Here is a 25248-nt window from a genome sequence, read left to right as displayed (position 1 = left end):
ACCATAAATCCTAAATTCATTTTTTTCTCTTTTATGCAAAAAAATCCATAAGGAGTTTCCAGTCAGCAGTAACTGTAGACCAACAATCCCCTCACAATTTATGTTCTACTGAATAGCATTTTTTCACCAAAAGAATCCTTAGTAAAAACTCCAATTCAGCAAGCTGAAAGAATCTCAAATATTTTCTATTTTTATTGGCACAATACACAATAAACTACTCAACGGATTTTAGCTTTAGCATGTTGTGCAAACGTAGGCCATATGGACAGTTAATGACTCAGGGTGTGGCAAACTAAGAAAATGTGGTTGACTAAATCATGGATAACTGTGTCATGTGAACAAAGCCAAAATAGCCTTGCTTGAAATACACCCCCGAGTAGCTATTTCTAAACAAAAAGCAGGATAACCATATGGTGTGTATAATATTTAGGCTGGGTAGTACAAATGTTCCACAAGCAACACAGCTACAGGAAACTAAAAATTAATTTATAGTATCACACTGCTAGACTAAGCTACACAATAGGTTTTGTTCACTTGACCTTAAGCAGTGTTAAAGCTGAAGCTGCAAATCCCAAGAATACTCAGCAAACTAACTTAGGAATAAGCCCTACTGAAAGGCATAAAATTGCTCTGGAACTTGCTGGGGATCAATTAGAATTGATTAGAGTTACCATTTTGGATGGCAATCACAAAGCACCAAAATTGCTTTAGATGTTTAATCCGAGATACGTAACCCACTATCCCCAAAACCTGACTGTGGGCTGAGCTAAACTGAATTTTAATATGACAGAAAAGGAAAACTATAGCAAGTAATAGTATTTGTGTTCAAATATATACAGTATTTTTGCCTAGCCCTGGTTAGGTCTTTGTCCTGACCCCACCTAATTGTTCAAGATGTGAGTCCAGGCACATCTCTCACATGCCCCGAACAGCTATTGGTTTCCAGACTTGTGCATTACTGTATTTCATGTTTATTAAACGTGATGCAGAGGAATAGGACTGGATGCAGGACATAAAGCATTTCCACCAAGCAAGTTCATACTTAACAACAGTGACAGCAGTACCCAACCATTGTGGCTTTTATTGTTTTGAAAGTTGTATACAAAATATTGAATATACAGTATACAACACATTCATTATTCAGCTCACTTTTATTCCTTATCAATGAATAGAGTGAAACATTTGACAAACACAAAGCATGAAAAAGGGCCAAAAAATATATATACTACTGAAGGACAGAAGGACTATTATATTAGGTGTACAGTCAGGGTCTCTGGATTAATCAGTGGACCAGACTAGAGGAAAAACTCACATGTTATATGCATCTTTCCCGAATCTCCAGATGACTTGAACAATAAGATTCAAAATTTTCCGCAAATTATTCATTCCTATTGGTGCCCTTAGGACTTGCTATCATCATTCAACTATGCCAAAAAGCCACTACTGTGTCCTGCTAATTATACTTTGTGTACAGATTGCTTCCTTTGAACCTGACTTCAAGTTACTCTATTGGTTTCATAATGATCTTTGTGTTCAGGTGGAACTTCTTTGCATAACTTTATTAAATATTAAAATAGAATGAGAAAAACTAATATAAACTAATAATTGAGAAAAATAAGAGAAAAAAGAGTAAAGAGAGGCCAGAAGTGCTTCATATTCTTAATAACTTTCAGTATCTCTTATGTTTTCCCCCTAAACAGTCTTCACCTGCTGCAAAATGCTTGTTCCGCCTGAGGACAGTATTTCTCAACCTCAGCAACTTGAAGATGTATGAACTTCAACTCCAAGAATTTCCCAGCACCATGTTGGTTAGAGAATTCTGGGAGTTGAAATCCAACCATCTTCAGGTGGCCGAGGTTTAGAAGCAGTATCCTAAGGTAACAAATATCATTAGCTGCTCATTAGCCCATAAGCAGGCATTCAAACCTTTCTGCATCACACAGAAATTAAGTTCAGATCTCATCACCCCAAATCTTTGCTTAGATGTTGCTCCTTAATTTCTGTATTTCAGATCAGAAGGGCTTCTTGGGAAGGAGAAAAAGATCTACATCAGATTGCATTCACAAATAGCCACTCTGTTACTGAAAACCAACCTGATTCGTTTGCACTGTCACATAAAAAGGCAGGGACATATCTCAATGGGATGCTAATGATCTGGCCAAGCTTTAATGCTTCTGCAATCAGTGCTTAGGTAGGAAAGAAAGAAATAAGGAAAGAAGCTTTGACCAAGGAAAGATTATTTTTGAAGTCTCTCAGACTAAAAAAGAAAAGCAGATGCTATCTGCTATTATATGGAAAACTAAAGGAAAAGGTCAAATTCCAAACAGCACCTAGACTGTTGTAATTAAAAATCTATGTGAACAATTAATTTTTGGTATTAGTGAAAATATGGAATCCACACATTAGATGTATGAATATGTGCAATTGAATAAATCAGGTTGGTAAGAAAAAGAAAGTAATTGTAAAAGCGTCATCACAAAGTTTCATTGCAACAAAGCTTCTGGTATGTGCAAGATGGACAATTCATTGTACATTTCGTATACAATTCAGGGCCGTACATATTTGGCAGTTAAATAAATTTCTGTGCCAAACCAATCCAAACGAAAGGACTGACAGATGTTGCAGCCAGTATTATTCCTGCAAATTAAGCAATTTTCTCCCCCAATTTATCTTGCACATTTTATCCTGCCAGACATTTAATTTCTAATACATACATTCATGCTTTCAGCAAGTACGGTAAGTGCTACTGGATAACCCATCAGGAAGTGCTTATATGTTACACAGAACAGAATCCATATAATACTACAAATCTTGGGAACAAGATTTTTAGACTTTGGGGGTTCTGAGATTTCAACAAGCAAATATATGCTCCAGTCATCTAAACTCACATTTGTATTTCATAGGATGAGTAACTGGGAGGTTTAAAAATGCTTACTTTATCAGAGAATATAAACAGCCCTTATGTAGTCTTTTAGTAATGCAACCCTGAAAATATAATATGTAAATGTCCAAAGTTCTTGTGAGTCACAAATTTTAGGTAAACAATATGTGCCTATTTATGTTCAGATTTGTGAACGTGTCTGTATAGTAGTGGTAGTAGTAGCTAATGTACACAGCACTCTCAAATAGCTTTTCTGCATGTAAAAGTAACATTAGCATAAAAGGAGTCATATATGGCCTTGGACACATTCAGAGGCACTGAAAATGGCTGGATTACTCTGATGTTGGTAGCTATAACCTAACTGCAGTTTAATCTGTATGGAAAAGTTTGTGCATATTTCAGCTTAAGAAGACAAAAGATGATCATCTTAACTGAGTCATTTCCTCTATTACTGTTTATTGACAGTCAAACCTGCAATACTATAATTAAAAATATCTAAGTACCAAATAAAATTTTAAATTTGGAAACTGTACTGTACTGTCGCATACAAATAAATGTTTACAAGTCAGCCTGATGCTAACTACTTAAATAAAAACTTTACAAAGACCTCTGAATAATGCATAAATGCAAAAACAGACATTTGATTCCCCTCCCCTGGGAGTATGGAAGAAAGGACCAATCTACATTTCAGTTTCAAATCTGCTTCATTGGCATGAGGTTTGGCGAAACCTGTTAAGAAAGGAGAGAGAGAAAATGAATTGACAGTTAATTCCCAGCATAGCTGCCGCCCTCTAAATTAGCTACTGATTACAGCCAGTGACTATCACTATTCAGTGTTTATAATGGTGATAAGATGACAAACAAAACACAAAGGTTTTGCCTCCAATAACAACCTGTTCCAACTTCAACTTTCCAGAAAAGTGAGGGAGAGGAGAAATTATGGTATCATGAACCAGGAAGCCTTGAATTCTGATTTTGAGATTTGGGGGGCACTTCCGAAGAAAGCCTTGTGCTATAGTCACTTGCTTTTTTTATTATCTAAGAATACTGATGGGACCAAAACAACTTGGAAATAAATATTATGCTGGATTGAATAATTTAGAACCCTCATATAAATAGGAAAAAAAATACCTTGCTTTTTCAGGTGTATGAAGCACTGGCAGAACAAACACGTTATGGGAGACAATGTAAATGTTTAGGTTTAGTTCTGCCTCTAAATCTATAGATCTGTAATTTGGTCCTTCTAAACCAGGCATGTCAAACTGCCGGCCCGCGGGCCAGACGCACCATGCCAAAACCACGCCCACCTCATTGCTGGCAATGGGGAAAAAGTCACAATATGTCGCGTGACATCGTGGGTTTGACATGCCTGTTCTATGTGGACTTTAATTCCCTGAATTCCCTAGCAAAAAAAAAAACATTGCAGAGTTGAAGTGCCTTAACCTGGAGGACACTCAAGTTGCATTTGTGTCCTAATTTAGACAAACAGCTTTTTCATTTGCACAGCTCCATTGTTCCAATACCCCATTATATCATAACAGCCATTTGTCTGAAATGGTATTGGGTTTCCTGCCTGAGCAGGGGGGGTTGGACTAGATGACCAAGGTCCCTTCCAACTATTGTTGTTGTTGTTGTTTGATGTCAGCTACTACCAATTGATGATGGAACAAGTTTTTAGGTAAACTGCCAGTACCCAGAAACTATCTGCCATGTGAGGATAATAACAATTAACAGTTTTATTAGATTGTATTGAACACTCAAGAAATACTATGCAAATTCTATTTCATGAGAAAAAGTATTCAAGAATGAAGACAAGAGCAATTACCAAAAATAACGATGTTGAATAAAATAATTCAAAATAAAGACCTTGCCTGCTTCTCTTGAATGATGGCTCAATGCTCATTTTTGGCAACAAGGGAGGGTAGAGAGAGCCCCATATCTCCCATGTACTCATTTAGAGAGCTCCATACATCCTTGGATACTTTCTGATTTTAACCAGCTCTGGGTTAGAAAGCACAGCATCCCATGTATGATGTGAGTATAGTCTCAAACCTAAATTTTTGTTCTACTACTACTGATTTGAATGTGCAATGTAATTCCCAAAGTAAAACAGACCCAGCAAGAGTTTATGTTCTCAGTTTCTATTCCTGCTTTGTCCTAACACCAATGCTGTCATGTCGCAACTTGCTTTCAACTCTTAAAAAGTGGCCACCTGTCTTTAATCAAATGTGATCCATGAACTACAGTTCTACCTATGACTGATGCCTACACAACAATGTAATCACAACATGAAAAATGTTAAGTGCTGGAGGCAATAAAAGTTCTAGTGCATACTGAACTCCCTTCATGTATTTCAGCAGAAGGGAACAGAAATAAATGTATATATGGATTAATTCTGTCATGCACCACTGTCTCTGTGCACTGAAGCAAACAAAAAGCTTCCAATAGCTTTCCTCAACTTCCTGCCCTTCAGATATTTAACATGAAGGTTCTGGGAGCTGGTCCAACACATCTGGAGGATACTAGATTGGGGAAATTAATCCACGTATAGATTGGTTTCTGTTCTTTTCCGTTAAAATCCCACTGAGTTCATTGGGGTTTGAAAATACATAAGCTTGAATAGCAAGAGTGTGGGCAAACCTCTCTTGTCTTCTCTCAGCTGTAATCTGGCAAAGACTTCCTGGTCTAAAATAAGCAGTCAGTAGGGCTTGGTGTCAGCACCCATTATTTGTCACACTTTTTTTTCTTTCTGACACTTTGTCTCCCCACTCCTACCCATAAACAGTAGGCATCAGGTTGAGACAAAGGGCTCTTAATGGGGAGGTTTGATTGATCTCTTCCAATGGATGAGTAGGCAGAAAGACTGAAATTAGGCCAAAGTCAAAGGCAGCTTTAGGGCCACAAATTGTCTACTCTTTCCAGCTCTTTTTAGATGTGATCGAATGTGCACCTGCAGAAGTGAGGGAGAGTTTCGATCTTGTGTTTTCTTCCTCCAAATCATATTCCTTTAAAAACTGATGCTGCCCAAGGCTGTAAGCCTTTTAATGTTAATGTGTTCCATCAAATCATCTTTTTTCCCCAAGAGATTCTAGATAAGCACCCTAGAATCATAAGACACTGTATATTTACTAAGTAAGTTATGGTTTTAGCTTTAACAAGATTCTGTCCAATAGGTGTAAGCAAATAAAGGACTGAACGTGACTGGATTTATGGGTTTGGGTATGATGCTAATCCAGTTTAAGACCACTGATTCCACTCACGTCAAACTCGCGACATCACGTGACGTCACGCGACGTATCGTGACTTTTTCCCCATTGCTGGCAATGGGGTGGGCACGGTTTCAGGATGATCCATCCAGCCCGTGGGCCGGCAGTTTGACATGCCTGTTCTAGGGCATAATTATGTATTATGATTTTTACCATGCTCTGACTTTTTCTGCATTATTTAATTTAGAGGTTTCAGCATATTAGTGCAATTTAGAAAACAATGATTCCTTCTGGTCTTGTTTTGTAAGAATGCATGGCAAGATCTCAAGGCCACCACTAAGATTATTGCATACAATTAACACATCATTACATAAAATCTTAAAAATAAGAGGCTTCCGGTTTGCGCGCACGGTGCTTTCGGACGCTCAGGGGAGAGCTCCCTCCCTGCCGTCCAATCCTTCTTCATTGGAGGACCCTGAAAAGGGTCGAAAGTCGCCCTGGAGGGGCGACCACCGCAAGGAGACCCTCCTGTGATCGTAGAAGGGTGGCAGCCCTCCGCTTGAATCTGGAGCAGCTCCTTTTGGCCTGAAGAAGAGACCGGCCATCAACATGTCCAATCACTAAGCCGCTCCCTGCCGAAAGCCAAAAGCACCATCTAGCACAATGAAGCAATCTGGAGGACCTGAGTGAGGCCTTTCCTTTTCTATCCCCCTAACTGCCTGTCTGTGGGACTTTTCTGAAAAATTTCTCCCCCCTCTTTTTGAGAAAACGGCTTTTATATACCTGGGGGATCAACATTTTAAGCCTTAAAGCGTTGAAGGGGGGGGGAAACCTAGCTGATTAAGCAAAGAAACTAAATAATCTCATTCCTACTTATTAAAAAGCTCCTATTTTTGTGGGGATCTACTACCCTATTTTCTGTTTAAGATGTGAACTAAGGAAAAAAGAATGGACTAATTATACAAAACCTTTATATTAATTTGGGGGGAAAGAACTTTACAACTTATTCTATATGCTACTGATGACATCCTGTGGCTAAACGTGGAATTGCAAGTAAACCTTTTGCTTATTTTGAGAGCTGAGAGCTGTCCTTGATATTATCTTTAAAGACAAGTGTGGTAACACCTGGCACTGAAAACAACTTTTAGAAACATTGGAGGTGGAAAATTACTGACTCTTATTAAAATAGCCTCCATGGAAGACTTAGCTGTAAACACTAACGAAATGGATGATTATATCCCACCACTTAACTACAAATTGATATTGGACACAATCTTGGCTATAACTGAACAAACTGCATGATAAACCTGACAACTCAGAGCCACTAAACCAAACTTTGACCTTAAATGATGAACTGACAACCCAAAAACAAATAGAAGTGGAAATCAATACTAAAATAGGAGACTTCAAAGAGCAACAAACACAGCCTACAGAGAACTTCGAAGTCCAAACTCCAACTTTAACTACAAAACTTACAATTCAAAAAACAACAATACCCCAAAAAAGCAACATTAAGAGCAAAGATATCAAAGGCCTCCAAATACAGTATGTTGATGATTCAGCTAATCAAATGATAACATTAGCTACTACTTACTACCTAACCCAGATGGAAATGGAACAAGAAAAAGATCAGACTGAATTAAGAAAAAAAAGAGCCTTGGTGGAGCAGTGGGCTAATGCCTCCTTAAGTAACACCAGCTGCCTGCAATTAGTGCAGGTTCGCATCCCACCAGGCTCAAGGTTGACTCAGCCTTCCATCCTTCCAAGGTAAGTAAAATGAGGAGCCAGATTGTTGGGGGCAATTAAGCTGACTTTGTAATAATGCCGCTTGGGTGTGTGTGTGAAAGCCCTAATAAGCAGGCATATACATAGAATGAAGGCTACTGCTAAGTTTATAAAGCCGCCCTGAGTCTTCGGAGAAGGGCGGGATATAAATGGAATTAAAATAAAATAAATAAAATAAATAAATAATGAAAATCATATCACATCAAACATCAAAAGCTGAGCTATTAAAGCAATACTTCAAGGATTGTAAAGGGGACACTAGCTTGACAAAACTGTCGTTTGGATGGTCTCCATGGATTCAAATAAGAGGTGGAGGAAGAAAGGGAGACACATTGGAGAACTTAAAGGCATTAAGATGGAAGCCTGATTGGCACAAAAAGAAGGTGAGAATTAGATTTAAAGACTTAAGATTTGTCTCTTTTTGGAGGGGATTTGTAAAGACAGAACTTAAAAAATTTCTTTTCATAGACTAAGGGGAATCTTTAAAAAAATATAAACTGATTTCATATTCAGGTTCTAGATTTTTAAAGGAAAACAAAATTAAGCTTTTAGAATAAAACTTTGAATTATACAATAGAATTTAGAATCTTATAATAGAAGATAGTATTTTAAGTGTTGAATGGTTAAGACAAAAAATCTTTTTTAATAATTGGTGATGTGTTAAGAAAAAATTAGATTTTACTGTTAAATCACAAGAATGATTTGTAATGAACAATGTAAGTTTTGTAGACAAGAGAATTACTTTTTATTGAAATAGGGAATTGTAGGTTACCCAAAAAGTAAGCTCCTTTTTGTATATTATAGGCTATCTTAGAGTATTTTTATTGCAATTAGGTAAAACTTAAAAACAGGATTTTGATATGTATTAGTCTAACTATATTGAAAACTTTGTTAATTGACTAGCTCATAACTAGAAATGTATTAACTTAATTACTTTTGACTATGTGAAAATTAAGGGAATCAGAGGGAATTTTAATTGATGCAACCTGAACTATCTACAAACAACTTGTTATTTTATACTTTTGACTACCCAGCCACCATATTGCTTTACAAATATATGTATATACCCCAACCCCTACCCTTAACCTTTCCGCTACCCTATTCCAAATCCCCATTTCCTTACCTTCGTTTTTAACCCTATAAAACTAATAAAAAAAATTCAAAAAAAAATCTTAAAAATAAGGATAGTTCTAAAACTATGTTTTTTAATTGATGGCTTGATGGAACACATTATTGACATTTAAAGGTTTATAGCCTTGGGGAGCATCAGTTTTTAAAAGAATATGACTTGTAGGAAGAAAACACAAGATCAAAACTAATAAGCTTTCAGCAAGTCATTAAAGCCAAGACCCCTCCTGTTTTTGTACAGTATATTCTACATGGCTATAAGTTTGTAGCTGCCGGCCAAGAAGCTATCACCTCGTGGAGGGCCAGATATGAGGCTTGGAGCTTCAGTTGCTGAGCCCTTAGTTTATAACACATGCCAGAAAGTGGTGATGTGGATCCATGTTGCTACCCAGATCAATCAGCTACTTTTATGTATTTTAAATATGATTATATTCCTTTAATGGTCAGTTACACAAATCTTCTTTCACAGCATCTTATGAATGTAATCAAAAACATACAAGCATAAGACGTTGTATAGCAAAATTATAATATTGCTAGAAGATGGGCTCACTCTAAGTCAAGCCAATGAACCATCTTTTCTAACAAACTGAATAGACAAATATTTTCCTCTCCTTAGTCTGGACAGGTTATACCACAACTGGCCTTTAAAAAAAACAACCTGAACTATTATCAACTATTAACCTTTTGTCATTCATGCTTGAAAGGCATCAGCCTGCACTGCGCTAGGCCAAGAGTAAGGGACTAAAAGAGTCCCATCTTCTTTAGCAATTTATTTCTCGTCTATATTTAACTAGTTAGAGACTTACATTAAAGTCAGCACCCGTGCATTTTTTAATCTCATCTACAGACATGCCTTCCCAGATTTCGATCAGCGTCAGTCCTTTTTTCTTATTGACATCAAAAACAGCCTAAAGGATTGAAATACGTTGTAAAGAGGTTTAGTTAGAATGGAAAACTCTCCTGACCTAGAAGGCTGATTCAATCTCTGAAAACCAATCCCTGTTCTCAAGTCCTCGTGTACTACACTTACGTTTTCCCCCCGTCCACCTACTTTAAATGCATCATGTGCAATTCACTCACTCAAGAAAACTGGGTATTGATGCTAGAATTCCCAAACTCATATGTCATACTTGTTGCCATATGATGCCACTATTAATTACTTGGTAGGGAGAGTAAGCATGGGGGAAGCGGGGAGGCCAACCAGAGTTAAGTATCTGAAAGTAATTTAAGCCCACTGTATGTAAAAACCAGAAGAATGGAAGGAAATGCTAAACCCAGTTATTTCCTTGACAGGCTGGTTTTTAATCTGTCAAGAGCTTTTGCACGATTATGAAGACAGCCTTCCCCATCAACAATGTGTAGCTGGTACAGCCAGGCAACAGCGAGATGATAATAGATTGCTATCGTGCAGTATGAGAAAAGAGTATTATAGTCCCTTCCTTGAAACCTGTTGATAAACACTACAAAGCATTAATGAAAGGTTTGCTTCAGCAGAACAGTCTAATATTTTCCCAGAAAACTGGGGAAAAGGTGAGAAAAAGAAACTCTGTACAAAAAATGGGAGATCACCCCAAAATAAATAGTTCTCAAAATCCTTTAGAGTCCCTTTCACTGTCCCACCACTGAACCAGTCAGAAATCCATATTCTCCAGCCAAAAGCCCACAGATGGTCTGTATTATACTTCTGAGCCAGCAGAGCCAAAACGTGCCAGGTTGGGGAATCAAGCCATACATAATAGGAGCCTGGAGCAATAGACTGCTAGCCTGAATGACAGCTCCAGTTGAAAAGACTTTAATTCTCCTTCTCGGGGAGCTTACACAGTGGAAGCAGACAGGAGTTGGAAAGGAAAAAAATGAAGAGACAATTTTTAAAAATATAGATTTCTATATATTAATTCTAAACTTCAGGCTGTTTCCCCTTATTAGTTGAACTGAAAATAACACAGAGCAAAAATGCAGACATTTGCCCTTGTTTTCTGATACTAAGATAAAAATGGTAATTTGAGCAAAATATTTGAATATTCAAGGACTTGTCTTGGGCAATTTATTGCCTGCTCTGCTTTGCAGGGTGGTTATGAAGATAATAAGGCTCCGCCCTCCCAAGTTCTTTAGGTTATGTGAGAAAGGAATTGAAGTAAAAGTAATCAAACCAAGTACTTTACCTTTTCTGTTATGATGCGATCCACACAATGTTTACCAGTAATTGGCAAAGTGCACTTTTCCAGTATTTTGTGGGTATTGCCCTGCAACAGAACACAGATTTCACTCCAATAAATCATAATCTTTCAAGAGTACTATTAGCTTCAAAATCAGAAGCACATTACCTTTCAAATGCTACAGTACAATTCTTTATTATTCTTGAAGTTTACATGGAGGATTTCGGTATCTGTATAGTCTAGGTTCATTTGTTACATAAAATAGGGCTTGCTCACAAAATGTTTTGTAAAATCTGACTACTTTAATCCTTGCATTTCCTGTTCTCAATCCTGCTAATTTCCACTGTGCCATTAGTAAGTTTTAACAAATTAGTTTCAGTTTTCTGTAGCCTGGCCCTTTCCAGTTATACTAGGGTGCACACACAACACATCAAAACCATGCCAACACATCAAAGCCATGCTATGCTGGAGAAGGCCAACCTATCTCCTTCTGTGCTATCATGTCCATACATTCAGGAGCTTACCAAGGCTATCTTGAGAATCTGGAGTAGAATGAACCCCTGATTTTTGACTATAACAAGCTAACACATCTCTCTACAATGCCATGATACAGAGAGAAACTGTCTATACAGTAGGTAAAGAATAGAAGCAACACACAATTTTACTCAAAAAAATTTTTTTTTTACCTTTGCTGAGTGCTCCATAGTCACTACTACTTTAGTTCTTGCGCTGGACACCAAATCCATGGCACCACCCATTCCTTTCACCATCTTTCCCTAGAGAAAGAAAGAAAGAAAGAAAGAAAGAAAGAAAGAAAGAAAGAAAGAAAGAAAGAAAGAAAGAAAGAAAGAAAATTAAAATACAAATATCTCAAAAGTTTTTGGTTTTTTAAGGTTAATTCTTCCAATTAAGAGCACTCCCTTTGTCTCAAGAGGACAAAGGGAAGTGGATCACTACTAGACACATTTCAATATGACAAAGCAAAGCCAACAGGCAAATGACAAACTTTCTACTGTCTTAAAGCAGATATAATTTCACATTTGAGATGCATAATCTAAGATTTGCTTGTTTGCTTGAAGGCTCAGTGTATCTGCCAATTTATATCAGCAGTGTAGTCAAGACGTCAGCTCAAAAATTTCATTGATTTTAAATAAAAAGAAACAAGTTTATATTAATCCTGTTTGTTGTTGATTTGAAGCACATAGACATTTCACATTTATACTGATTTTATTCTATTGCTTTTTTGTTATGCTTACATTTATTACATGTTATGCTTACAGGTTTTCATATTATTATTTTTAATTTGTAAGAGACAGATAATGCTAGCATCATCCCGACATATTCTACGTATAATCAATTTTTTCCTTTATTTCCGAGTTCCATCCTGTAGATGCTTAAAATCAATTCTGGGTATACAAATGTAAGGGATAGGAAAGGGGGGTGGGGGTGGATTTGCTGATTAAAATAGATAAGGAGAGTGAGAGAACACTTTTCAGTGTGTACCAGTACTCAAAAGTTGTTAGGCAAGATGTATTTATATTTTCCTTCCCAGGAAGGAAATCAAAATAACTATCTAAAAAAGGCCTTAGCAATATGTTATTTTCGCAAATCTAGAAACCATTAATCAAGCACTAGTCCTCTTCTAAGGAAGCTGAAAGCAAGTTTGTTCCAAACAGAAAATTCTCTGTAAAATTTGAAGAATGGAAATAACCAATGGGCAAATCCTGTAGCTTGGATTAAAAAAAGGAGTTGGAAATAGCAGCTTCGTTGCTGAATACAGAGAGATTAGAATAATTTTGGAGGGTGGCTGTAAAAAGCAAACAGATCAAAAGGTTCAAAATTATGTAAGGCAAGAGTGATAATAAAGTTTTTTTTGCCAAGGAAAAACACTTGTAAAAAGCATTTTCTGAATCAGAAGAGCAAATTAAAGTAAGAAGTGACATTTCCATATATTCACATATTCCCTAAAGAATATTTGCCACATTTACTCTCTTGGATTCGCTGACTAGTAGCCTCGGCCTAGTATCTGTCATTGGTTTGGTATTTACTTAGGTTGCTGCACTATATCAGCAACATCAGTCTTTCTGTTATTAATACTGATAAGTCCATATGAAGATTTCATCTATCACTTTGTCTCTCTTACACCTCTTAATGTTTTGCTTTTAAAGTGGGAAGTTTAATAGCACAGGGCTAGTCTAACATTACAAAACGTTACCAAAATGCTAGCAAATGTTGCCAAAAGCAAGGTTTTAGACTTAGGCAGGAAAAACCAAAGTTACAAGTACAGATTAGACGAAACCTGGCTCAAAACCAGTAACTGTGAGAGGGACCTTGGAGTCCTAGTGGACAATCACTTAAATATGAGCCAGTAGTGTGCAGAGGCAGCCAAAAAGGTTAATACAATCCTTGGTTGTATAAATAGAGGCATAGAATCAAGATCACATGAAGTATTATTATTGCTTTATAAATCCCTAGTGAGACCACACCTGGAATACTACATCCAGTTTTGGTCACGTTAAAAAAAAAGATGCTGAGACTTTGGTAAAAGTGCAAAGAAGAGCAACTAATACGATTAAGGCCCTGGAGACAAAAATATATGAAGAACAGTTGCAGGAATTGGGTTTGGCCAATCTAGAGGAAAAAATGGACTAAGGGTAACATGATAGCAGTATTCCATTATTTGAAGGGCCGCCACAAAGAAGAGGGGATCAACTTATTTTCCAAAGCACCAGAGGACAAGACAAGAAACAATAGTTGGAAACTGACCAAAGAGAGAAGCAACCTGGAATTGAGGAGGAACTTCCTAACAGTGAGGACAATTAACCAGCAGAACAACTTGCCTTCAGAAGTTGTAGGTGCTTCATCAGTGGAGGTTTTTAAGAAGAGACGGGACAGCCACTTGTCTGAAATAATAATAATAATAAGTTGGAAAGGACCTTGGAGGTCACCTACTCCAACCCCCTGCTCAGGCAGGAAACCCTATACCATTTCAGACAAATGGCTGTACAGTCTCTTCTTAAAAACCTCCAGTGTTGGAGCATTCACCACCTCTGGAAGCAGGTTGTTCCACAGGTTAATTGTTCTGTCAGGAAGTTTCTCCTTAGTTCTAGGTTGCTTCTCTCCTTGACTAGTTTCCATCCATTGCTTCTTGTCCTGCTTTCAGGTGCTTTGGAGAATAGCTTGACTCCCTCTTCTTTGTGGCAGCCCCTGAGATATTGGAACACTGCTATCATGTCACCCCTCACTCTTCTCTTCGTTAAACTACACATACCCAATTCCAGCAACTGTTCCCTATATGTTTTAGCCTCCAGTCCCCCAATCATCTTTGTTGCTCTTCTCTGTACCCTTTCTAGAGTCTCGACATCTTTTTTACATCGTGGTGACCAAAACTGGATGCAGTATTCCAGGTGTGGCCTTACCAAAGCATTGTAAAGTGATATTAGTACTTCACTTGATCTTGATTCTATCCCTCTGTTAATGCAGCCTAGCACTGTGTTGGCTTTTTTGGCAGCTGCAGCACACTGCTGGCTCATATTGAAGTGATTGTCTACTAGGACTCCGAGATCCCTCTCACAGTTACTACTATTGAGCAAGGTACCACCTATACTATACATGTGTATTTGATTTTTCCTGCCTAAATGTAGAACCTTACTTTTTTCACCATTGAATTTCATTTTATTAGATAGTGCCCAGTGTTCGAGTCTGTCCAGATCCTCCTGTATTTTAAGCCTATCTTCTGGAGTATTGGCTATTCCTGCCAGCTTGGTGTTGTCTGCAAATTTGATGAGTTCCCCATCTATCCCCTCATCCAAATTGTTGATGAAGATGTTGAAGAGCACTGGGCCCAGAACAGAGCCCTGGGGCACCCCACTACACACTTCCTTCCATGTAGATGCAGTTTCATTGAGGACCACACACTGAGTACAGCCTGTCAGCCAGCTACGAATCCATCTGGTGGTGATGCTATCTAACCCACATTTTTCTATCTTATCGAGTAGTAGGTTGTGATCTACTTTATCAAATGCCTTACTGAAGTCCATGTAAATTATATATAAAGCATTCCTCTGGTCCACTAATTTTGTCACTTAGTCAAAGAATGTAATAAGATTTGTCTAGCATGATGGTATACAGTCTCCTGCTTGATGACTAGACAACCTCCAAGATCCCTTCTAGCTCTATTCTGATTAATTCCCATTATCCTGGGAAGCTAGGGGAGGGGAGAGAAGCAACCTCACCAATTTGCTTTCCGGTAAATCAGGGATGTGTGATTGGAGACAACACTCCAGCAGCCATCTTGGAAGTTCACAGAATGAACTCAAAATTCTGAATCTGTTCAACAACCCCAAACATTTAGTTAGATGGACTGTACTTCAATATGATAGACTCCCTTCTATTAATTAATTATACTATAAATAGTCCTCAACTTGCCACGTTCAAAGTTACAACAGACCATCTCAAAACGTACTTACAATCTGGTTTCGAAGGTCTGCATCTTGGGTGCTCAGCAACCGGCTGAGCACTTATGGTTGTTTGCAGCATATCATGACCACATGGCCATGATTTATGTTTTTGCCTAAAACCAGCATTTACTTCTGGTTTGGGGCAAAAACATTCCCTAGTGAACAATGGAATGACCACAGCATATGCTTAACAACTGCTGCAAAACTGGTCTTAAAATTGAATTGGCCACATAGATGACCTGCTTTATGACCACCATGACTCACGACTATAATGGGAAGGCTCATTTATGGTCTTAAATCAAGAAATACTTCACCTAATGTTACACAGCTAAGGAAATGTTTACGTAAACATGATGGAAAGGAAATCCGTGTATGAAGGTGTAATATTAAAAAAAAGGTAAAGGTAAAGGTTCCCCCGCACATGCGTGCTAGTCGTTTCCGACTCTAGGGGCCGGTGCTCATCTCCGTTTCAAAGCTGAAGAGCCAGCGCTTGTCCGAGGACGTCTCCGTGGTCATGTGGCCGGCATGACTAGACGCCAAAGGCGCACGAAACGCTGTTACCTTCCCACCGTAATGGTCCCTATTTTTCTACTTGCATTTTTACGTGCTTTCGAACTGCTAGGTTGGCAGAAGCTGGGACAAGTAACAGGCGCTCACTCTGCTACGCGGCACTCGGGATTCGACCCGCCAAACGACCCGTCAGCATCCTAACCCACTGAGCCACCGCGTCCCTTATATTAAGAGAGACTAAATAGACTGAATGACTTTAGGCAAGGGGAAACCTGCAAAGAAAATTCTGGGGGTAAAGTGCTCTACAAGACTTTTCTAAAGTTTCTAGTAAGACCTAGAAGAGCCTTGGAACCAACGTGTTGAAAGAATTTTATCTGTAAGTTCTCCGTGGCAGCCCTGTGTGGGGAAGGACATTTTTTTTCCAAAGGCCATATGGCCTCTACTCTGTTGGTTCTCAGAAGAACCACAAAGACATAACTTTCCCAGCAGGCATAGAGCAGAATGATCTGGAATCCTGCTCAGTGATGGTTTTTATGGTACTGTTGGTGTGACACTTCTGCTGCTTTATACATCTTCAATTTGTGTATGAAGCCTAGAGCTACCCCAGTGATCGAGATGGCTAATAAATTGATTAAATGAATAAACTACTAGAGAAAGAGCTGAGAATAACAACAGGTACCAGAAAAGACAGCTGCAGTAGCTACATGAAGCCTACAAAAGCATCGTGCATTCCGTGAGGTATACTAATTTCCAGGGCTGGATTTATTCCTAGAATCAGCAAGGGTGGTCTTAGGAATATGACATAAGCAGCTCCTAGTCAATTACATGGACACAGCCTAATTATACATGCCACAAGAAAAAAAAATGTTTATGTATATGGCCACCCATCCTAATCAAATAACCCTGGGCAACTAGCAAGAATAAAAACAGGAATACACACCACAAAAAAAAATAGAAAGAACCACGAGAGACATCAGGCAAAAAAGAAACTCTCAACCATCACAAGGCAAAAACACATAGCAGACCCAGCTGCCTTGCCCTTAAGCTTGAGGGAAGAGTCAGGTTTTTAAGGCCTTCAGTGTTGGGACCATCTGAACCTCAGGAGGGAGACTGTTCGACAGGACGAGTGCTGTGAAAGGAAGCCATGTCCCTTTAGTACCACAAGATGACAGCATTTAACATAAGGGACCTAGAACTTGTTCACCCTGCCCACTCTGATGGCGTAGATAAAAATCACCACAGACTCTTGGTCCCTCAAGTATCTTGGCCCTATGTACTATACAATTCAGCACCTTGAATTGCTCTTAGAACCTTACTGGAAATCAATGAAAAGTCACATAACAGTGGTATTACAGGGCCATAATGTGGGTGCACAAACTTTCCATGCTACCACATTTAGGAGAAGCTGTAGTTTTCAAATGCTCTTCCAGACAAACCAATGTAAACTGCATTGCAATATGTTAAGGGTTAAGGTATGAGCGACTATGACCAGAGTCTCCCAATCCAGGAAAGGGTACAACTGGCTCATAAAATGGATTTGTTGCAAAGATCTCCTTGACCACAGTTGCCACTTGTTTACTGAGCTGTGAATCCAGGAAGACACCCAGACCATGAAACACTTTTTTCTGGGGGAACTGTACCCTATCCAGAAGTAATGATGGAAGTTCTCCAGATCCAGAGGCCCTAAAACCCACAGTTACCCAGTCCTTCATTCATCAAAATGATGACAAGCCAGGGACCCATGAAAGATGCAACCCTGTGGAAAAGATGTGAAACCTCCATCTGCAAAATTCAGTTTGTGCTCGACCTTCTTTTCTCCATCCTGCCTATAGGTGCTTTTGACTATTCAAATTTGTGGTTGTGTAAGAAGGATGAATGAGTCAGTAAGAAAATAGTATTTATCATTACAAGGCTTCTGGTTTTTAAAAAGCTACCTAAACACATAGAGGTGGACACCCTTCCTCCTAAGTGCAGGATTCACACCGGAGCAGGATTCACACTGGAGATGGGGGTGCTCCATCATTGGAGGCTTTTAAGAACAGACTGTGCAGTGTCTCCTGTTTGTGTAGTGGGTTGGACTAGAAGACCTCCAAGGTCCCTTCCAACTCTGTTATTCTGTTATTATTTTGGTTTATAAGAAGCTTATTCTATACCATCTGCTTCACTTATGCTTCTGGCTTGATTTTACAAGTTTATCAATAAAGATCACATGAAAAGATGGCAAACATAAATTCACTTCTCAAATCTTTAATTCACTTTTAATGTAACATTTAGACTAATATCTTTCAAGCAGATGCTCCCAGTAGTAGTTGCAATTCACTTGTGTTTTAGGCATGGTGGGAGACTTCTGTTGAAGGGAAGTAATAAATATTAATAAACCCTAATTGCACTACTATGCACATGGAACACAACTTAAAATGAAAAAAATATTTTACAATGCCATCTGACCTGCCAGTGAAAACGCAAATATCACTGACAAAGCCTCTGTATGCACAGAAATGGAAGAACTCACATATACCCAAAATGGAAGGATGAATGATGAAATTAATGGAGTTGGAGGAGTTTTCTACTTGGAAACCACTCTTGGATTTTTTTTTGTTTGAAATTGAAAGAAATAAAATTTGAAGCTTGGATTAAAATTGGCTTGTGATTATTAAATTTGCTCATGATGATAGAAGTACTGTTTGTTATGGTTTATAATAGTTCAAAAGGTCATTGATTTTTAGGGTTTTAATCTATACTGAAGAAAGTCACAAATGATCTTTTTTTTCTATAGCTCTTTTCCTCTTCTGTTTATATTTCCCAATTTTGCTTTTTTCCTACCCCTTTCTGACTTTTTTCTTTGCTTTTTTGCATTTTATACTTTTTTTGTTTTTAGTGGGTTTTTTTTAAAGAAACAAATATCATCATATGTAATTGGGCTTTCTTAAGATACTTGAGCATCTGACTGCATTCTAAAACTTTTGAAGCAAGAATAAGACCAGTCTTACCCAGCCAAATTCCTTCCTTCACTCCTGTTCTTCCTAAATTACTGGCTGAGGTTGACAAAAATTATAGTGAAAAATATTTGGAGACAATGGCTAAAGAAAAGCAATTAGGCTTTTTTTAAAAAAAAAACAGTTGAGCATAAAGAATTTGTGTAGCTTCAGCCTGTTTCTTTATATTTACAACCAATACAGGGAGAACAATCTGGTCTTCAGTAATCATATAAATTTAATTTAATTTAATTTATTAATATTTCTATACCGCCCTTCTCTCGAAGGACTCAGGGCGGTGTACAGGGCAAGAATAAAACATAAAGTTACAAAAATTAAAAAGTAATTAAATACATACCCATAAAAACAATAAATACATTAATAAAACCCCCAATAAAATACTAATAAAACCCCAGCAATCCCACCCTCAGGCCAGGCCGGCTTGTTCGAACAGATATGTTTTCAGATCGCGGCGAAAGGAGCGAAGATCGGGCGCCGTCCGGAGCTCAACCGGTAACTGGTTCCATAACTCCGGGGCGCCCACAGAGAAAGATCTCCCCCTGGGGGCCACCAATCTACATGTTCTGACCGGTGGCACCCTGAGGAGTCCCTCTCTGTGGGAACGCACAGGGCGGAGGGAAGTTGACGCCGGCAGCAGGTGTTCCCTAAGGTACTCCGGCCCCCTGCCATGTAGGGCTTTAAATACCATGACTAGTACCTTGAATCTCACCCGGAAGACAACTGGCAACCAATGCAGCTCACGGAGCAGAGGTGTGACATGGGAGTATCGGGAAACTCCCAACACAACTCTCGCGGCTGCATTCTGTGCCAGTTGGATTAAGATAAGGAAACAGACAGATGAATCTTCATTAACAAGAGAGTTTAGTTTTAGGGCCATTACAGTCCTTGGCTTATGACCATTTGTTTAATGACAGTTCAAAGTTACGATGGCATTGAAAAAATGACTTACAGCACATCCTTAAAATTACAACTGTTGCACCACCCCCAGTCATATGACTGCAATTCAGGTGCTTGGCAACTGGCTCACATTTACAATAGTTGCAGCATGCAGCATTCATGTGACTGCAGTCTGCAGGCTTCCCAGCCAGCTTCCGACAAGCAAAGATAATGGGGTAAACTGGATTTTCTTAATAACCACGTGATGCACTTAATGACAGCATGACTTGTTTAACAACCATGGTAAATACAGTCTTAAAATTGAGCTCAGTGTGTGGTGATTCATTTAACCACATTGCTTAACAAATGAAATACCAGTCCCAACTGCAGTTATAAGTCAAGAGCTACTCTCCTGAGAAGGCCCTGTCTCTTATACTAATTTATTGAATCTGAATATTGGACAACATTCATAAAAACAAAAAAAGATGCAGCTAGCAGACTGATTTTGTCAAAGTAACAATACCACTTTGTAAAGCCCTAGTAAGACCACATTTAAAATACTGCATCCGGTTTTGGTCATCTCAATACTAAAAAGATGTTGAGATTTTGGAAAGAGAAAAACAACAAAGATGGTTAGGGGTTAGAAACTATAACATACAAAGAACAATTGCAGGAAATGGGTATACTTAGTCTAGTGAAAAGAAGGACCAGGGATGACATGATAGCAGTCTTTCAATATTTGAAGGGCTCCCATAGAGAAGAGGAGGTCAACGTATTCACCAAAGCACCCGATGGCAAGACAAGAGGCTATGGATGGAAACTAATCAAGGATAGAAGCAACCTAGAACTAAGGAGAAAATTCCTAACAGTGAGAACAATCAACCAGTGTAACAAATTGTCTTCTGAAGTTGTGGGTGCCCCATCAGTGGAGGCTTTTAAGAAGAGACTGGACAGCCATTGTCAGAAACAGTATAGGTCTCCTCCATGAGCAGGGGGTTGGACTAGATGACCTCAAAGATCCCTTGCAATTATTAATGTTACTGTTAGAGCACAAGGAAACCAGAGGATCTAAATCATAAGGCAACTTTATTCTTCCCTTGGCAAGCCTTGAAGGTGAGACAGCCTACTTTTTCTCTGAACTGCTAAGCTGATGTCAGATGAGGATGCATGAAAAGGCTTCACTGCCAATAGTAAAATATCACACATTGCTGGCTCACAGCAAGACATTTATTGAATCTTAACTCCAGCCTTCCACAGTAATAAAAGAGAATTCTTGCAAGTAGAAAATTGCCAAGTGGATTTTTAAAGTTTATTTCTCCCCACCTCTCTTTATAATGAAACTGTTTAGATTTGAAAATTGATTAAATTTCTCCTGTCACTTAAAATTTAAACCTGGCAATTAATAGCTGGATGCCAGCCTAAAAGAAATCAATGAGGTATGGAAATAGGTAAAATACAGAACAAGGAATAAAATGTGCTTTAACTGGCAAACAAAACATTCAAATCAATGCACTTTTTTATTTTTTTAAAACGAAAAAATATATCAGAGCTTTGTCCTAAGAAGCCCTCACGTGTGGGAGATGCTTCATACTTATGATTCCTGTATAATAAAATTATAAAAGTGTAACAAGAGATTCTGCTGAAAGCAATTATATTTCCTGGGTATATGGTTAGTCAGCTTAGTGAAGAGGTACAGAATCTTCACTTCTTTTTTTGATTGTGAAATTGCATTAACAGATTACAGCAATGCTGTAGACATAATTTATCTTGATTTCAGTAGACTATTTAAGCAAACACTTCATTAGATATTGATTGGTGAAGTAGTTAAATGTGGAGTGGGTTGCATGACAATTAAATGACCGCAAAGCTGGCTTGAAAGTCAAATCTAAAAGAGCACTCATCAACGGTTCCTGATCAAATTGGGAAATTCTTGTATTGGAGCAACAGAAAAATCATCAGCCACACTACCACTACCATCAAAGCCTGGCCCTCCACAAGCAATTCCATCAACAGACACATTGACCTACTACCAGCCTACGAACCCCCTCAGAATCCAAATCAACTGCACAAACAACCAGAGACAGTACCGACCCTCAACCAACCCACGCAAGCCCCCCGCAACCAGCACTTCACCTCCCAGTAACCCTCACCCGATGTAACTTCCCCATCACAAGACTCACTGATGACTCACACCTGACCCATCACAAGACCCATCACAGACCCTCACTGGACACACCCACACCTGAAGCCCTTATAAACAGAAGAACACTAAACTCTGCTGAAGATATTACCTAGCCTGCTAACGAAACATTCAGAAACCTACCCACAAGCTCAGCGAATGAACCTTCACCCTCATCGTAACCAGAGCTACAGATATTTGCCCCTTTGGAAATTCTTCTATTATCAAATAGGATAATGCAAGAATTAGTCCTTGGGTCCTTTAATCCGTAATATTTTCATTAATGATTTGGATGTAGAAACGGTTGGAACGTTGATTAAATCTGCAAATGAAACAAAAATGGATATGGGACAGATGTAGAAGCTAAGCCCTTTCTGCACCCTACCGTATGATTTCCCAGATAGACAAGCTGTTCCTGAAGTTTGTAAACTCAATCTGAATACATGTAGAAGCTACGAGAAATTACGAGAAACCAGCTTGCAGACACATGCACAAAAAGAGAGCCTCTCAGGAAAAGTGGGGAGAAGAAGCTGAAATGGGATAAGGAGCTAACAGGAAAAGGAGCTGAGGATTATGAATGGCAAGCAGTTGGGTTTAGGTAAACTATGTTGGTTTGCAGGCTACCGTACAATCCTTGGATTCCAGAGAAGACCACAGAGCCACTGAAGAGTTTCTGGAATTAAGGAAGACAATCAAAGGTAGAGGAGGACTGCATTTTTAGAATCAGTCTATCCTGTGCAGAATTCTCAGGGGGACTAGAGTATCTGAAGAGAAAAATATCCATGTTCTGATAGCCACAAGAGATTGCAAGCTAAATTTTATCTGAAGTCCTTAATTAACCCTGAAGGAGATCAGCTATAGCTGCACACATATAGAAGTTTTATTATTGCAGGCAGTGAAATAGTTGAGCTCTGAATGCTATTGCAATAAAACTATAATACAAGTTGCTGCATTCCAACCTTTCATCTAAGATCTTTTGTAGGCAAGTGAATAAGGAAAGGGGAGATCTATTTACAGTATATCTCTACTTAGCTTGTCATTTAGTTAACATTTGGCCTTGATTGGCCTTGCACGGCTGGAATAGAAACCAATTCTTTCTATCAATGTAACAAATAATGAAAATAACTGAACTGGTTCACTAGATGAGTTACTGTGTGCTGTAGTTTTGTCAATTTGATCATTTGTCAATTTCATCATCAGAACCCTAACATTCCCTACCATTACAGGTAGTTTAAAATCCTGGAAGACAGAAATAACATTTACAATTATCTTGAAAAGTCAGAAAAGTATCCTAAGTAACAGAATGAAGTTTTAACAAGAGAGAAGCGTGAAGGTCTTCACTTTGTTTGGTAATAGGAGCTATAAAAAAGATCTTGGAATAGTAGTAGATTACAAACTGATTACGTGTAATTCTGTGTAATTCTCTATTATTCTGTGTTATGTATTCTGTAACATGGAAGCAAAAAAATCTAAGCTTAGACCGAATCAATAGAAATATAATTGCCAAATCACAAAAATAATCATTCCTCTTTATTCTTAGTCTCCTTAGTCAGACGACCACCCCGCACCCCAAAACACACACACACACACAAACCAAGTACTCTGTCTATTCAGGGCAACATATTCTAAGATGAATTTAGAGAAACTGGAACAAATTCAAAGGAGAGCAAGAAGGAAGACTAAGGGATTAAATATTAAATCCTATGAAGATGGATTTAAGAAACTGGGTACCGTATTTTCCGGCGTATAAGACGACTGGGCGTATAAGACGACCCCCTACATTTCCTGTTAAACTATAGGGTTTGGGCTATACTCGCCGTATAAGACTACCCCTCTTCCAACGCACACCAAATAAAAATTAAAAAACATCAGATTTGATTTTAATATGGTAATTTTAATTCAAATGCTTATGACATGCAGGTGCTTAGTAGGAAAACTGTCACTTATAAACATAAGGCTGTTTGTCATCAAACATGTAAACATAAAACAGTGCAAGTGGATTAAACAATAATAATAATAATAATAATAATAATAATAATAATAATAATAAGAAGAAGAAGAAGAAGAAGAAGAAGAAGAAGAAGAAGAAGAAGAAGAAGAAGAAGAAGAAGAAGAAGAAGTAGTAGTTGGAAGGGACCTTGGAGGTCATCTAGTCCAACCCCCTGCTAAGGCAGGAAACCCTATACCATTTCAGACAAATGGCTGGCCAGTCTCTTCTTAAAAACTTCCAGTGTTGGAGCATTCACCACTTCTGGAGGCAGGTTGTTCCACTGGTTAATTGTTCTAACTGTCAGGAAGTTTCTCCTTAGTTCTAGGTTGCTTCTCTCCTTGACTAGTTTCCATCCATCGCTTCTTGTCCTGCTTTCAGGTGCTTTGGAGAATAGCTTGGCTCCCTCTGCTTTGTGGCAGCCCCTGAGATATTGGGTCACTGCTATCATGTCACCCCTCACCCTTCTCTTCGTTAAACTACACATACCCAATTCCAGCAACCGTTCCCTATTTTCCTAATTCACTTTTTCACTTTTCCTAATTCACTCTAAAGCTTTCCCTGCGCAGAGCCTTACGTAAAACCAGCTGCCTGCAATTAGTGCAGGTTCGCATCCCACCAGGCTCAAGGTTGACTCAGCTTTCCATCCTTCCCAGGTAGGTAAAATGAGGACCCAGATTGTTGGGGGCAATAAGCTGACTTTGTAATAATGCTGCTGGGGGGGGGGGTGAAAGCCCTAATAAACAGGCATATACACAGAATGAAGGCTATTGCTAAGCACATTGATTTGTGCTTTAAATTGTAAGCCACCCTGAGTCTTCGGAGGAGGGTAGGATATAAATGGGATTTTTAAAAAAAAAAGACCAAATGGGAGATCCGCTCCAGGTTTTCCAGCCAGCCCGCCCAGTTCCTGAGTCAAATGTATCCTTAGAGCTAAGCTGCTGCTTTGGCTGCTGCCTTCCCCACCTGCCTTTCAAGTTGGGATATACTACAGCTGCTCTTCAACTTTAGAAAGACGCCCAGACCCCAGCCTGTAAAAAATCACAGACTGCAGCTTCTTCTCCAATTGGTCCCGCTTTTCCTG

General features: G+C 38.6%; 1 protein-coding gene across 1 annotated transcript in view; it reads right to left on the bottom strand.

Moving 5' to 3' along the window:
* Window positions 1-1039: 1039 nt before the first annotated feature.
* OXCT1 (3-oxoacid CoA-transferase 1) overlaps window positions 1040-25248 on the bottom strand; it is a 77834-nt gene continuing 53625 nt past the window's right edge. Inside the window, exons 14-17 of the mRNA XM_083356823.1 lie at window positions 11843-11932; window positions 11163-11243; window positions 9807-9908; window positions 1040-3610 (exon numbers count right to left, since the gene is read on the bottom strand). Of these exons, the coding sequence (XP_083212949.1) occupies window positions 3575-3610; window positions 9807-9908; window positions 11163-11243; window positions 11843-11932 (309 nt within the window). The 3' untranslated portion in view covers window positions 1040-3574. The remainder of the gene's footprint in view (window positions 3611-9806; window positions 9909-11162; window positions 11244-11842; window positions 11933-25248) is intronic.

This window comes from Vipera ursinii, assembly GCF_947247035.1.
Source record: "Vipera ursinii genome assembly, chromosome: 2".
Taxonomy (NCBI): domain Eukaryota; kingdom Metazoa; phylum Chordata; class Lepidosauria; order Squamata; family Viperidae; genus Vipera; species Vipera ursinii.
This window is presented reverse-complemented; position numbering and strand designations above follow the sequence as displayed.